Source organism: Onychomys torridus, chromosome 9 (assembly GCF_903995425.1).
Source record: "Onychomys torridus chromosome 9, mOncTor1.1, whole genome shotgun sequence".
Taxonomy (NCBI): Eukaryota; Metazoa; Chordata; class Mammalia; order Rodentia; family Cricetidae; genus Onychomys; species Onychomys torridus.
Genome location: NC_050451.1, coordinates 52469027 through 52482532, shown reverse-complemented (window position 1 = coordinate 52482532; position 13506 = coordinate 52469027). Strand labels below are relative to the sequence as shown.

The 13506-nt window shown below is 44.4% G+C and overlaps 1 protein-coding gene across 1 annotated transcript in view; it reads right to left on the bottom strand.

Moving 5' to 3' along the window:
- The window catches only part of Pinx1 (PIN2 (TERF1) interacting telomerase inhibitor 1), a 59483-nt gene that overhangs the window by 37533 nt on the left and 8444 nt on the right, over positions 1-13506 (bottom strand). Inside the window, exons 5-6 of the mRNA XM_036198557.1 lie at positions 10619-10711; positions 5411-5487 (exon numbers count right to left, since the gene is read on the bottom strand). Coding sequence (XP_036054450.1) covers positions 5411-5487; positions 10619-10711 — 170 coding nt within the window. The remainder of the gene's footprint in view (positions 1-5410; positions 5488-10618; positions 10712-13506) is intronic.

Genomic DNA, 13506 nt, shown 5'->3' with positions numbered 1-13506 from the left:
AGAAGTGAGCCTCTACCAGTACAAATAAAAGAACAGCACAAGCGCCTTCAAGCCAAGGTAGACCTTCCTGTGTCTGAGAAGCAGTAATTTATCCTCTGTGATTAACAGATAGCACGGACACCTAAAAGTCAATAGCCTGCTCTTCTTCCTTTACCCAAGGCAGGGCTCGATAGAAAAAGCAGCTCTGCAATGCTTCTTGCTCAGTGTAATGATTTCTCCTGGATCCAGAGTTAGTAAGTACCGCCATGGCCAATTCCAGCCCACATCCTGCCATGCAACCCCCGAGCCACAAGGTCCAAGGGTCTCCATCCTGAGGCCTTTGGCAGGCACTAGTGCACAAGGAAGCAGAGTTCAAATGCAAAGGAGAGCAGATTTAGCTATTCACAGCCAGAAGACAACATGCTTAACACACTGACAGACGGAGGAAGCAGCAGGCTATACAATTCCATACATAAGCATAGAAAACTCCCAGCCTTCCTGGCTTCCCAGTAAAGCCAAAGATACACCTAGCAGTCTATCAGGGCAGACACAAAAGTGCTCTCTGTCTGCTCAGGGAGTATGTACTGCTGTCAGCCCAGCACAGGAGATGCAGTTCTATGCATCTTAGAATCTTCATGGTTTCCTTCATTCCCTTGACTCAAAGACTACTCAGTCACACTGGTGAGCAGGGACCCCTCGGGCACTGGAGTTGGAGGTCTTTTCTGTGCCAGAAGCCCTCAAAGTCTGCCTCTGCTCCTAGTTCTAAGTAGCCTTTCCTGCCATGAGCAAGACCAGGGACTCCATGTGGGTCCTGGTTTCTCAGTGTAGCAGTTCAAGGGGGATGACTACTTACCTCAAGGCTCCAAGCAATTGTTCTCACTCATACAACCTCCAAAGCTGTGCAGCATCCTCACAGCCAGCCTATTGGCTGCAAGCAAACCACAGCCACCTAAGGCTGGGGAAGGGGAGCTGGCCTCCACTGTCCTATGAGAAGGTGACAAGGGTGAACATGTAAGAGCAGGTGGAATGGAATGCATTGCTGAGGCCCTCGGTGGCAAACAGAACCTGCTACTAGAACATATAATTCAGCACTCTTATTAGAGGGAAGAAAACAGAGTTTACAGATAAACTAGGAGTATCTGAGACAACTACCTTACCCTTGACACTCATTCTCTTGAACAACCATTTCAAGATCTTTTACATCCGCCCTTTGGAGAAAGAAAGTAAGTGGACAAAACCCAGTTGTCCACTAAGAGAAACAAGAAAAACCAAGTAATGGTTGCTGGCAGCTCAGGAAAATGTGAACCACCTTGGATACCAGCAGCAAAGGTGATTCCCAGGGCTTGTCCTCCAGAATTAAAGCTTAGGGCTGAGGGCTCACAGGCCTTTTGTTCACTCTTACCTGTACAACACTTCCTGCAGGAAACAGATCACAGCTGCATCCTTAGCTGCTAGCCAGTGGTCTATCTGTGTTGCTTCACTCCCTGAGCAGCTGTCCTCACGGGCTCCCCATCATCCGCACAAACTCCCTTTTGTGCTCATCTGCAAACCACACCCAATTCTGCTACTTCTTCCAGTGCACAGCACACACCCCAGAAACCCTTTTCACAGATATGTCTCTGACCACTTCTCTCTCTACATTATGGCACCCAGGCCCAAAGGCCACAAGCCAGGCTGCAGGCAACCAACAAGAGAAAGGCATAACCCTTCCACAAGCACCTGCCCACATTCAGGCCAATGCCATGCTGCAGGTCTCGGCCTTGGTTACCCTCTGATTTAATGATTCAACAAGACTTTACACATCTCATTAATTTATCTTCAAAAGGTAAGAGTTTGGACCAAAACTTCCAACTTAGACTATTTGAATCTGGATTCTGTTATCAATGGTCAAATGGTGACAAATATTATGAAAATCATTACTGAGGAGAAGAATCAATTGTAGAACTCAGGTGATTATATTGCATGTTTATGGGCTTAAGCCAGATTTGTTCTAACTGAAAGGTTCTTAGCATTAGGAATGTCCTCTGCAGTGAGGACAGAGTGGGCATGACCAAAATGGGCATAAGATGCTACAGAAAGAGAGAGCCACATCCTTTAAATTACTTACCAAATTCAACATAGCTCATTAGTACAGATTATTAGCATGGGGTCCAGAATGAATGGACAAACAAGCCTCCAATCTAAAGACATTTTAAGTAAGAACTATTTTAACTTTTTGAAAAATTCTTATTTTTGTAATCATTTTTCACATAAGAGATTTAAGGTACTGCAACCAACCAGGGGGGAAAAAGGTCTAAAATGCCCCATGAATCCAATCAAGCAACAGAAAAGGGGTCCAAGCAGTTTTCAGATCTAATGGATGTGCAACATAAAATAAGTGAACAGACTTCAAAGAAGTTGTGCAAAGAAAGCCATCATTAATTAGACATTGTAAGTGTACACAAGAAATACACAGGGTTCTAATTCAGTCAGGTCATATGGTGAAGACACGGATAATTACTTGCCAAGAGCCTATGCCAGAGGCCTGTTGTTTAAAGAAACAAAGTGAGACTGTTAGTAACACATTTCCAACCCTCGATATGGTTTCGGAGTATTTTCTCTAGTGATAAGGCTGAGTCAGGAAATAAGCTGGATGGAGGAAGGAAACTGGGAAGGTGGGGGAGGGAAAAAAATGAGAGGGGGAACAAACTAGGGAGTATCAGGAAGTTCAACCAGATAGGAACTAATGGAATTTGTTTTCCAGTGTCTCCACTTCAATCTACTGCGAACTGTGGGAGACACATGCGTGTGCTTGCATGCACATGTATACACACACACACACACACACACACACACACACACACACACGGAGAACAGACACCCTCCAGCACCCCTCTCAACCCTCCTACTGAGAACATACACATAACTCCTAGCAGCAACAAGCTTCTCTTGAGGCCCAAGTAATTTCAATTCAGTGCATTAGGTCATTTCTTTGTTTCCATGGAGGATGCAGGTAGATCCAATTTAGGGAGCACCCTGCTTCAGCTTCATTGCTTTCCAAGTAATATAGCACCAGATTGGAGAAAGGAAGAACTTGAAAACCAGACAGGTGCAAGCACAGGGTATTTTATTAACATATCTCTTGAGTAACTGGCAGTGTGTGGTGGTCCTTCCCTCTTTAAGCAGGTTCTTCTGAACAGCTGGATGCAGCCAGAACTGTGCCCTCCCAGCAGCCTCCACAGCTGGAAGAGACGCTACAGCATCAATCAAGTCATCAGACAGATCAGAGCAGAGGCCTGGGGAGACAGATGCTTTCTTCCACGTCAACAAGAAACAGGGCAGCTGGGAAACACTCTAGCCTAGACACAATGTCTGGAAGCCAAATTCTACAAACTGATCTTTTAAAACATAAAGCCGCACAAGCAAGTATTCATTCAATAATCTCCTCTCAAGAAGCAGCTATGGACACCAGTAGATGATACCTGGCATAAAAGGCAGGTTGATGAATACCTCCTAAAAGAAAAGACATTTCTAATACCAGTATGCAAGGCATCATTTAAAGCCCAACTTTTAAAAGAGGAAGTACAATGAAATTTCTATTTACTGACTCCCCTACCAAGTTCCATACTGGATGGAGCACAAGCTGGGAACCCAGAACTGGATACAAGTCTTTTTTCTCTTTTAAGTTGTTCACTGCCTACAAGTATTTGACAGATGAAAAAGTCCACATGTACAATACAGTAGATCGATTTCTTCATTAGATACAATGAAATCATCAGGCACAATGTTTGGCAAAACATAAATTCAAGCCAATGTTGCTATGAAGGTCAAGGGAGGAAAACACAATGACCCAACTGAGAAGAGGAGCCAAAAGCAGTATTTTCAAAGCAATCTGATCAAAGGCCTTTGCCCTTGGCTGTGCAAACTGCTGTAAGTAACACGGTAAGGTTTCTTAGCAACGCTATTCAAGGAAGGTGCAGCTGTACCCAGAACTCAAAGGCAAACCCAACACACATCCACGACAGAAGGACTCTGCATAGGGAAACCTTTGTTGGTTGTCCGAAGCACAGTTAGACAGAATGTTTTCTGCATGTATGTGGCTATCCATATGGGTCTATCTCATGTGGACATGGACTAATAACACCCAGATACTCCACAGACAGACAGATTGCAGAATTTGCAGGCTGGCAAGCTCCACTGGTGACTGTGTGGAACCTGGAGGTTTGTGAAACCTGGTCACCTGGAGCTGCTCTCTTGGTACAACTGTGTTTCAGAGCTGCCCTGATGTTCTTAACTCAGGTGCCTTCTCACACTGCAGTCCTCACCTGGATCAGCTACAGAGACTAAGAAAAAAATCTTTCTCATATGAGTGGTGTGGTGTGTGTGTGCATGTGCACACGTCTGTCTGCCTGTTCACGCATGTGTACCAATGAACAGAAGCCTGAGGTTGACTTCGGGCATCTTCCTCGATTGCTCTCCACCTTACATACTGAGGCACAGTCTCTCATTCAGTTTGCTATCTCAGGCAGTCTGACTATCCAGCATAGCCCAGAGATTCCCCGTGGCATGTGTCCTCACCCCCACACTACCCTACAGGTGGGCTACTACGCCCACTTGGCTTTTTATGTGTGCTCTGGAGATCCTAACTCTGCTTTACCTATTATATCAACTCCTCAAAAAAATTAAATATTTTCTTTCACTACCAGAACACATCACCACCAAGGACCGGCCAACTTCCACATAACTCAGCATCCATGAGTCTTAGCAGGCCACAGGGAACCCTAGAAAATAGCTTCCTCAATGCTCACCCTGCTTAAAGAGTGGGGCAGAGAGGGGCCAGGGAACCCAGGGATCCAGCCCTAACCTGCAAAGGAATTGCTTAGCACAGTCTCTCATCACAGACAATTCTCAAGTTTCTAAACATAATACTCAGCAACAAGTATCTACTACCACCAGTCTGGAAAAATGCTAGAGACAAATGAAAGGTGTCTTTCTGGTCTACGGTGACCACGGACCTTGGCTAGGAACCAATAAAGGAACATAAGCATGACACACCACATTCACTGAGGAACTAGTTAACTATATAGTCCAGATTTTGTTAGATTAAACAAGTTTTCACCATCCCCAGAAATCCAGCTAAAATCTCTAGTGTTTTCACATCAGAATGTCATACAGGGCTGTCTCTTACATTTGGAAATAGTACAAAGTTTTGAGCAATATACAGCCCGATGGAATCACTAGGGTTATGAATTACAGATTCATTTGTATCTTCTAGTTTTGAAACCAGCCGTAATGTGCAATGGAGGGTGTACCCACTGCTCATCCGCTCCCAGGATCTAGTGGCTAAGGGTGGGAGTGGGAGGCATGTAGTTGTCTGTGATGTTTCCATACCCTTGGGAAGAGAAAGAAAGAGAACACACAAACAGCAGCATCACAACCCACAGCTGGGTACCTGAGCAATCTTCTTCTTCTTCCTTTTCCCAAAAATGCAGTCCAGGTCAGTTTCACTCCGAGAAGAAAGATCCTTCCCTAGAAACAACACAGAGCTTTTCAGTAAGACCATTCATTTCGAAATGAGAAACACAAGTAAAAACATGTCACTCAAGCTGGGCGGTGGAGGTGCACGCCTTTAATCCCAGCATTCAGGAGGCAGAGACAGGTGGATCTCTGTGAGTTTGGGGCCAGCCTGGGCTACAGAGTGAGTTCCAGGAAAGGTGCAAAGCTACACAGAAAAACCCTGTCTTGAAAAACCAAGAAAAAAAAAAAGTCACCCCAGAAAGAAAGAAGGCTGGTAGCAGAGGGTCAGCTGCTGACTCCTACCCCTCACATTACAACTCTGAGCGCACCACAGACTACAATCAAAGCTTCAGTGACTGTCTTAGCACCAGAACTGTCCAGTCCCCTCCTGACTGCAAGCCCAGAACACAGACTGCACAGAAAGGTCTACTCAGAAGTGACCCTCCTCCTGACTGTGACATCAGGGTAGGACTTACCGGGGGGGGGGGGGGGGGGGGGGGGGGGTCTCTGAGTTCACTATCTGCAAAACAATCCCATTCCCTTCAAAGAGAAAGAGTGATTTTACTGATGGTTACAAAATGCAAAACTGAAAATCCTGATAGGCACATAACCTCAAACCCTTTTAATGTTCACATATTCACTAATTTTTGACACACAGGATCTCAATAATAACTAACTGAAAATTTCAAAGCATCAAGCGAATCAAAGCTCAACGTCTCTTTTTAAAATGTTCTTATTTGTAACAGCTCTACCAGTTAAAAAGAAAGCCACATGGTGGCAGCAACAAGGACTAAATGGCTGGTAAGAGCAGTGTCCAAAGAACCTACGATTCCTATTAAAAACCCACAAACCACTAGCTGGAAATTCACTTTGAAATTTCTACTTCTCCCCAACAGTACCCTGTGAGCGGTCAGCCAAATCCATTCCCATCCATCAACTTCAAGGAAAGTGCATCTGAAAACTCAACTCTCCATGTGAAGCCTGCTAAGCTTGGGACGAGAGGTCAGGTCACATACAGGAATCGGGGTTTCTAGCTGGAAGCCAAGTTCCAGTCACCAGCTCACCGGTCTTGGTTTTCTGCAGCAAACTGACTTGACAAAGTAATGTCGTGACCTAGAAGGTTCTGGTTCACCGATTAGCACTGGGGCATTCAAATATGACACTGCTCAGTGACTCCATAAAATTGAAAAAACAAAACACCCTTCAGTTTGATGCAAAACCAGGCGCCAGAACCAGTTTCAGAGGCAGTGGTACCGGAAAAGATGGTGCAGTTGGCACAACCTGTTCCTGAGGGATGGGAAGGTTCCCAGTGTTGCTTTCCTCTCACCAGAAGCCAATGCTAGCACTTCAGATTCAACAGAACCCCCATTCAAAAAGCCCCAGGAGAATCCACATAAGAATAGAGTGATGCTTATCACAAACAATAGCATAGGCAATAAAACTAGAGAGGTAGCAAAGACAACTTGCAGTTGCAGCAGTGAGCAGTGGACAGCTTCTTGTGAGGTAGAGCCCTAGCCTCAGCCATCACCAGTGCAATCCATTTCCTACTTGCAAAGCACATTCACTGTGGAAGCTGTATCCCAGAAAAGAGTCAGCATAACTTGGTTTAGAATGAGCATGAGAAACCAAGCATGATGAGGCACACTGTAATCCAAGCACTCAGTCAGCAGAGATACGAGGTTCAAACATTCTAAGCCAGTGTGCCATACAGTGGAAAAAAAAAAAAAAAAAAAAAAAAACCCAACGCCCAAACAAGCAAAAAACCCCAAACCATTGACCTTTAACCCGGCCCCTAAAAAGAGGAGCTATCCTAAAAGAAACATAAAGTCATGCCTCTTTTATAATAATTTCACTAAATGCAAAAGGCCAAAGGAGAGAACATGGAGCCACAATTTACAACTAGTATGTGAAAGAAGAACACACCGAGATACAAAACAAATCTCAGACCCAAAGGGAAGTTGCCAAGCCAGAAAAAGTGTTCAACAGAGGTGCTGGGGTTTCTAGGTTCTGGTGTGGGTTCTTGGGTCAGGGATTTCTATCCTCTAGCAAAGTTCACTTAAGTAAATGTAGAAACTAGGGCTGTATAGGAATTGTTCTGGATTTAATCTGGAAAACAAGAACACAGAAAGAAATGAGAGTTAGAGGCCATTAAAGAAGAAACCTGTAAGTGAGTGAAATGGGAAGATGGTGGAATCTTGAAATTAAGAGTCAACTAATGGTCCTGGTTGAATCACTTATGTACATGATGAATTTGTGGCCACTCCTGGATGAAATACACATAGTAAAAATTAACTTTGAAAGGATAGTAGCTTCAGAACTGTGGCAGAATCACAACAAAAACTGTTAACCAATTTAGATCTTTGACAAAATGACTAACAGAAAAACTGAACAAGGCAGAAAACATGTTGTCTGTCTAGCTGTGGCTGTTCCAGCTCAGCTACAACTATATCTCAAGAACCAGGAAGAAAGGCTTCCAGGAGCCAAACAGACATAAGGAAGTCCATGCAAGGCTGGGTGTAGGGTTTCAGAGAGGAATGCTGCATTCCGGATAGCTATCAATCATGGTTATCAGCTTTTCCAGGTGATCACAGGGGTCACTGAGAGAAGTGTAACTCCAAGTCGACAAATGCCAACTGCATCCTCCAGTCTGGCACCTGTGAAGCAAATAAGGCTATAACACATAGATATAAGATCGATGAAATATCACTTGGCCTCCCTAAAGAATTGCTGGCTTAGTAAATATATTTGTAAATTAAAAACAGGTTTCTCTGGGTAGCTCCAGTCAACAAGACTAAATTAAATAAAAAAGCAATGCCCCTTACAACCATGGTCTTACTGTGGGCGGAGCTAGATTTTAAACAAATATGGATGACAGTAACTTAAAATTTATATTTAAATTATTTCAACTCAAAATCAAGTAGAAGCTACACAAAGGAGTAACTATGCATCAGGACTAAAATGATGTAGGCAGCATTTAGCCAACAGCAGATATTACAGCTCTGGCCAGGGATCTCACTATGTAGTCCTGGCTAGCCTGGAACTCACTGTGTAGACCAGACTGGCCTTGGATGCAGATTGGCATGCCTCTGCCTCCCCAGTGCTGGGACTAAAGGTGTGCACCAGCACAAGGGCCAGCCCTTGCTCTGGGAAGGCCCTGAGCAGGCTATACAGAGCACCACCTACATTTTCGTTTTCTGGACACACAGGGACTTACCACGTGACTCATCCTCATTAGCAAAAGGAACTAGAGAGAAACTTTGATTGTGAACATTAAAGTCACATCTCACAAACCACAGAGCAGAGTCTAGCTGGGCTTCATGGCAGCTTGCAAATACCTCCTCATGTTACAGAAGAGGAAACAGAATCTGAAGGAAGGGAAACAGTTCGGGATGTGTCTGGGAGAGCAGTAGCCAGAAGCCAGTTTCCTCTGACCCAGACAGGCTCCTTTAGAACAATCTAACAGTTTATGGTTATCATCACACCCAGAGACAAGGCCAAGTGAAAAGAAACAGCTTTTAGGAAATTAAAAGAACTGTAACACCAACTTCCACTGGACAGTGCAGATGGTGGTACCTGCTGTTTCCTATACTACCTGGACTTTCACTCTTTTCCAGCCTTTGGGTCCTCTATCTCCTGACACCTCTTTTTCCTCTAGCACAATATACCTCCAGCTCTTCCTTCTCTGTACTCCAAGGCCTCCTTTCTTCAGGAGCAAGGCTGAAAACTATGCACACCTCCTCACTGTGTGAGGGAAATGAAGGCATACGGCACCAAGCAGACTACACACACTGGGTGGGAAGGGGAAGGCCGCATGCCATCCAAAAGTGAATTTCACTGTGTGCCCTGCAACAGCCTTCTGCAGCGGCTCTAGCCTTCCTACGGTGTCTGATGAAAAAAGTAGGGCTGTTTAGGGGGCTGCCATGCCTCACCCCAAAGGACCAGGAGGACAGTAAAGTGGTTTTCTGTCCTGCAGCAGGTTATGGTGTGGTAGAGATAAGCCCTGGCTAGAGGCCTCTTAGGCTTCCAACAAAAGAGTGTTTCTTGAGAAAAAGAAAGGGATAGCACAAAGGAGCAAGTAAAACCCCATGTGGGGAAGGGAGGAGCCTCCAGGTCTCTTCCCACAGTGCTTGGAAGTCACTCTGCCCCTGAACTCCAGCCTCTGCGGCGCCCTTCCCTTCCTCCAAGCACAGTTATACCTGTCGAGGTCCTGGCCCTAAAGACAGCCACTATCAACAGACTGCCTCTCACTGCTACTCAGGCAGGTTATGGGAGTTAAGCAATCCCCCAGGTGCCAAGACCAAGGCAAAGAGATATACCTTCCCTGGCACAGAGGCAGAAACACACATCCAATATACCAAAGAACAATCAAATAGTGGCTGGATGTCACAAAACAGTAACCATCACACCTAACATACATGAAGTACAGCATGTAATAGGTAGCTTGTGGCCATTCCGCAAAAGTAAAGGCTTCTCATCGGTACACGAGTGCCACCTAATGGCTACAGAGAACAGCTGCACTCACAATGAGCTGCATGGGAAGGTGGAAGGCGGCCTAGGAAGGGTGTGATGAGAAGGCACAGGGTTTACTGCCCAATTTTCAAGTGGCCTGTTTCTTAACACCACCCTGGCCATGGCCATGGGATGCCTATAGTAATACTCCATGAGATGGAGAACTTGTGTAGACTATTACAAGGGTCACCTTGGGACTATATGTCATTACAGTGAAGATTTCTGATATAATTAAAAAGCCAAAATGTCAAAACAGAAACTATGCACCATAACTACTAAGACCTGAAAAAGAGTGTAAAAGCTGTAAAGTAGAAGAACAGAAAATTTAAATTATTTTTTGATCTAGCTACGCAGCATTCCCATTTCCTCTAAACAGAACACTGACTTTCATTTGCAGCCCACATTTGACCTGCTCTTGGTGCTACTACACCTCAATTTGCACTTTAATAAGATACAAGTCACACTGAGCCCTCGCCACCCAGGGCTGCTACAGATCAATCCACCAGGCTTCCCAGTCCTCCCCATTCAGAACTTTAGACAAGCAGCCAGTGCTGCAGCGCTGGGCGAGAGTCACAATGCCCCAGGAAACCCAGTGCCAACATACACACTTCAACAAGTGAAGGCCTGCTCTTACCTTTCGTGAATTTCATATAATGAACCCGGTTTTTGGAGGTTTTAGATTTTTCTTCAAGACTAAAGGATTTCTTTTCCTTGTTGTCTGAGGAATCTTTAGAAGGAAGAAAAACATCAAACACCATGTAACTCATTCTCTTCACAAAAAGCCAAAGAGCTTTTTTATATACGCTTTTATAGGACTGTCATCATTTATTACTAAACTGTTAGCAAAGGACTGGGATTTTTTTAAATTGAAAATCAGGCAAGGCTCTCTTTAGCCTATAAAACCCTTAAAAAAGAGAAATGAAAATATATGTCTTCATACCAAAATTTAGATAGGAATATTCATGGCACTAATTCACAGTAGTACAATACCAAGGTAACCCAAAAGCCTGAGCTCACGCTGGACACAGCCTGCTACTGAAATATCATTTAATCACCTGCAGTAAAGAATGGTGGGTTGATTCCAACATGATCACTGAGCCACATCTTAGGTAGCCATGATCTCCCCAGGAGTTCCTAGTACTTTCAAAACAGAGCGTGAAGCAGAGCAGGCTGGGGACTGTGAAGACGGTGCTTTTGCTCTGAGACAGTGCTCAGCATGGGTTACTGAGAGCTCATCCCCTTAAACCACTGTGCTGTGGTCTACCAGAGCTGCTCTCAGTTCAGGAGGTACCTTCTGAGTCTAAATGTCCCTGTGGAAGGATGCCTGAGTCTGGATTGAGCTCAGGGGATCAGTTTATCTCTGAGCTGAGGGCACAATCCACATGCTCTCCTTTCCCGTGTTTCCAGCCCACTAAAGTGTCTCTTCCTATGATCAATGAGGAACCCAAATATGAGAAATAGGGCCCCATCTTCTCATCAAAACCAGCCTCTCCACTCATCTTATCAAGACACAATGCCAGAGATTTCCCTGGTTTATTCGTAAGTATTTGTTGGAATTCACAATGCGTTTTCTAGTTGTCCTAATAGTAATCCACTAATTACTATGGCGACTTAACCCAAAGGAAAACATCTGTACTGAGTGCTAAGATCACTAGGAAACAAAATGTTCTGTCTGTGCTGTGGCAGAGAAATGGGACCAACTGAAAAAGGGTGTAAGGTTGGTCACAGTGGTGCAAATTTACAATCACAGTATTGGGGGGGGGGGGCGGGTAAGGCAAGACGATCATGAATTGTAAGGCCACCATGGACTACCTAGTAAGACTCTAACTCAAAACACAAACAAATATTTTAAAAAAAAGTTTATGAATAAAAATGTATTAACATAAAATACAATATGAAATGGAAATGTTATTTCAGAGAAAAGGAATTATGAAACAGAGTCTCTCAGACCCTACAGAGGTATGTATTTGCATACTTCAGAGACAATGGATATCAAACTGTGATGCATCTGGCATTCACTACAGGTATTTAGGGTTGCTACAAAAGTGTTAAATCTAAATGCCATTTCCAGCACATGGGGCACATTTGAAAGTGATGGCATAATTTTCCTTAAAATGTCAATATTTTCTCCATGAAACAGAAATTACATCCTTTGGAAATGTACTTGTGGCTTTAAAATCTTTTGGGTGTTGATCTAAAAGTGTGTGACAGAGCACACTTTCAAAATTCTTCCAGGGATATGTGAGGAGAACTTGAAGACGCTGCTTCAAAACACAACTTTGCACCTCACCGCTTCTCAGCACTCCAGTGTCCATCCCAAAACATTTAAAATGACGAATGGCAAAGTTCAGAAGGTTGATATGCGGTTACTATGAGAAAGTGCCATCAAAATGCTAATGTGAACCTGTCAGGGTATGCCTGAGTGAGACAGGATAGCTTTTCCTGTGTGTACATGCACCTGTGTCTGTATGTAGGGTTATACACTTGTTCATGTGTATGTCTGCATGTGTGTGAAAGTGTGCACATGCACATGGAGGCCAGGGGACGATGTTAGGTGTCTTTCTACATCTTGCTGCACTTCATTTTTTTGAGACAGGGTCTATCACTGAACCTAGAACTCACTGACTGGTAACGGGGCTGGCCAATGAGCTCCAGGGGTTCTCATGTCTCTGCTCCCCCAGGACCGGGGTTACAGTCACACACTAGTCTTTCTGGCATGGTTGCTGGGGATCTGAACTCAGGTCCTCACTCTTGTGCAACAGTACTTTACTGACAACTCTCTCTCCACCCTGTTTGTGTAACACGGGCTGGCTATGAACTGACAATTTACACGAGGCTAACACTGTACTTGGGACCCTCCCACCTCTTCCTCCCACGTGCTGGAACACCTACCACACCTAAGTGTGTGAAACAAGGTAACTTTTAAAAATGAAATTTAAAAGAACATTCTGATTATTGTGTTCTACAAGAGGAAAACACAAAAAGTCTGCTTAGCTAGAAGGCAAACAGTTTGAATTTATTAAGGGATCTTAACAACAAAAGAACACTAGATTCCTATGCCATCTACCATTGAATGCAAGCAATGCATGACTGATAAAAAAATTCATGTGGATGAAGACATTGCATTCAGAAAAGGAAAATAACCTGTTAGCTCTCCAGGTCTGTCCTGGGAACAGGCTTTCCCTAAAGGAATCTTCTGAAGGCGCCTTCCAGTTCTGGACGGCAGTGGAGCCACAGACAAACTTCTCTAAATGCATCATCAGGGCTGCGGGGCTACTGGCTCCCTCTAGTGGTCTGGACAGGAGTTATCTACAGGTGGACAGCTGCAGCTTTGACATTTAAAATTTTCCCAGGTTTGGGCACCAAGGAAAAGGAAGCCCATGGAGATTAACCCTGGAGGAGGATGAAGAAGGCAAGTGTCATTTGTGAAGTCAGTCACAGCCTTCCTGACAAACAACTCAGTCCTCTGGGTCCTTTGGAACGCCCACTTCCTGCTCTTACTTAAACATTCCAAGAGGGGCT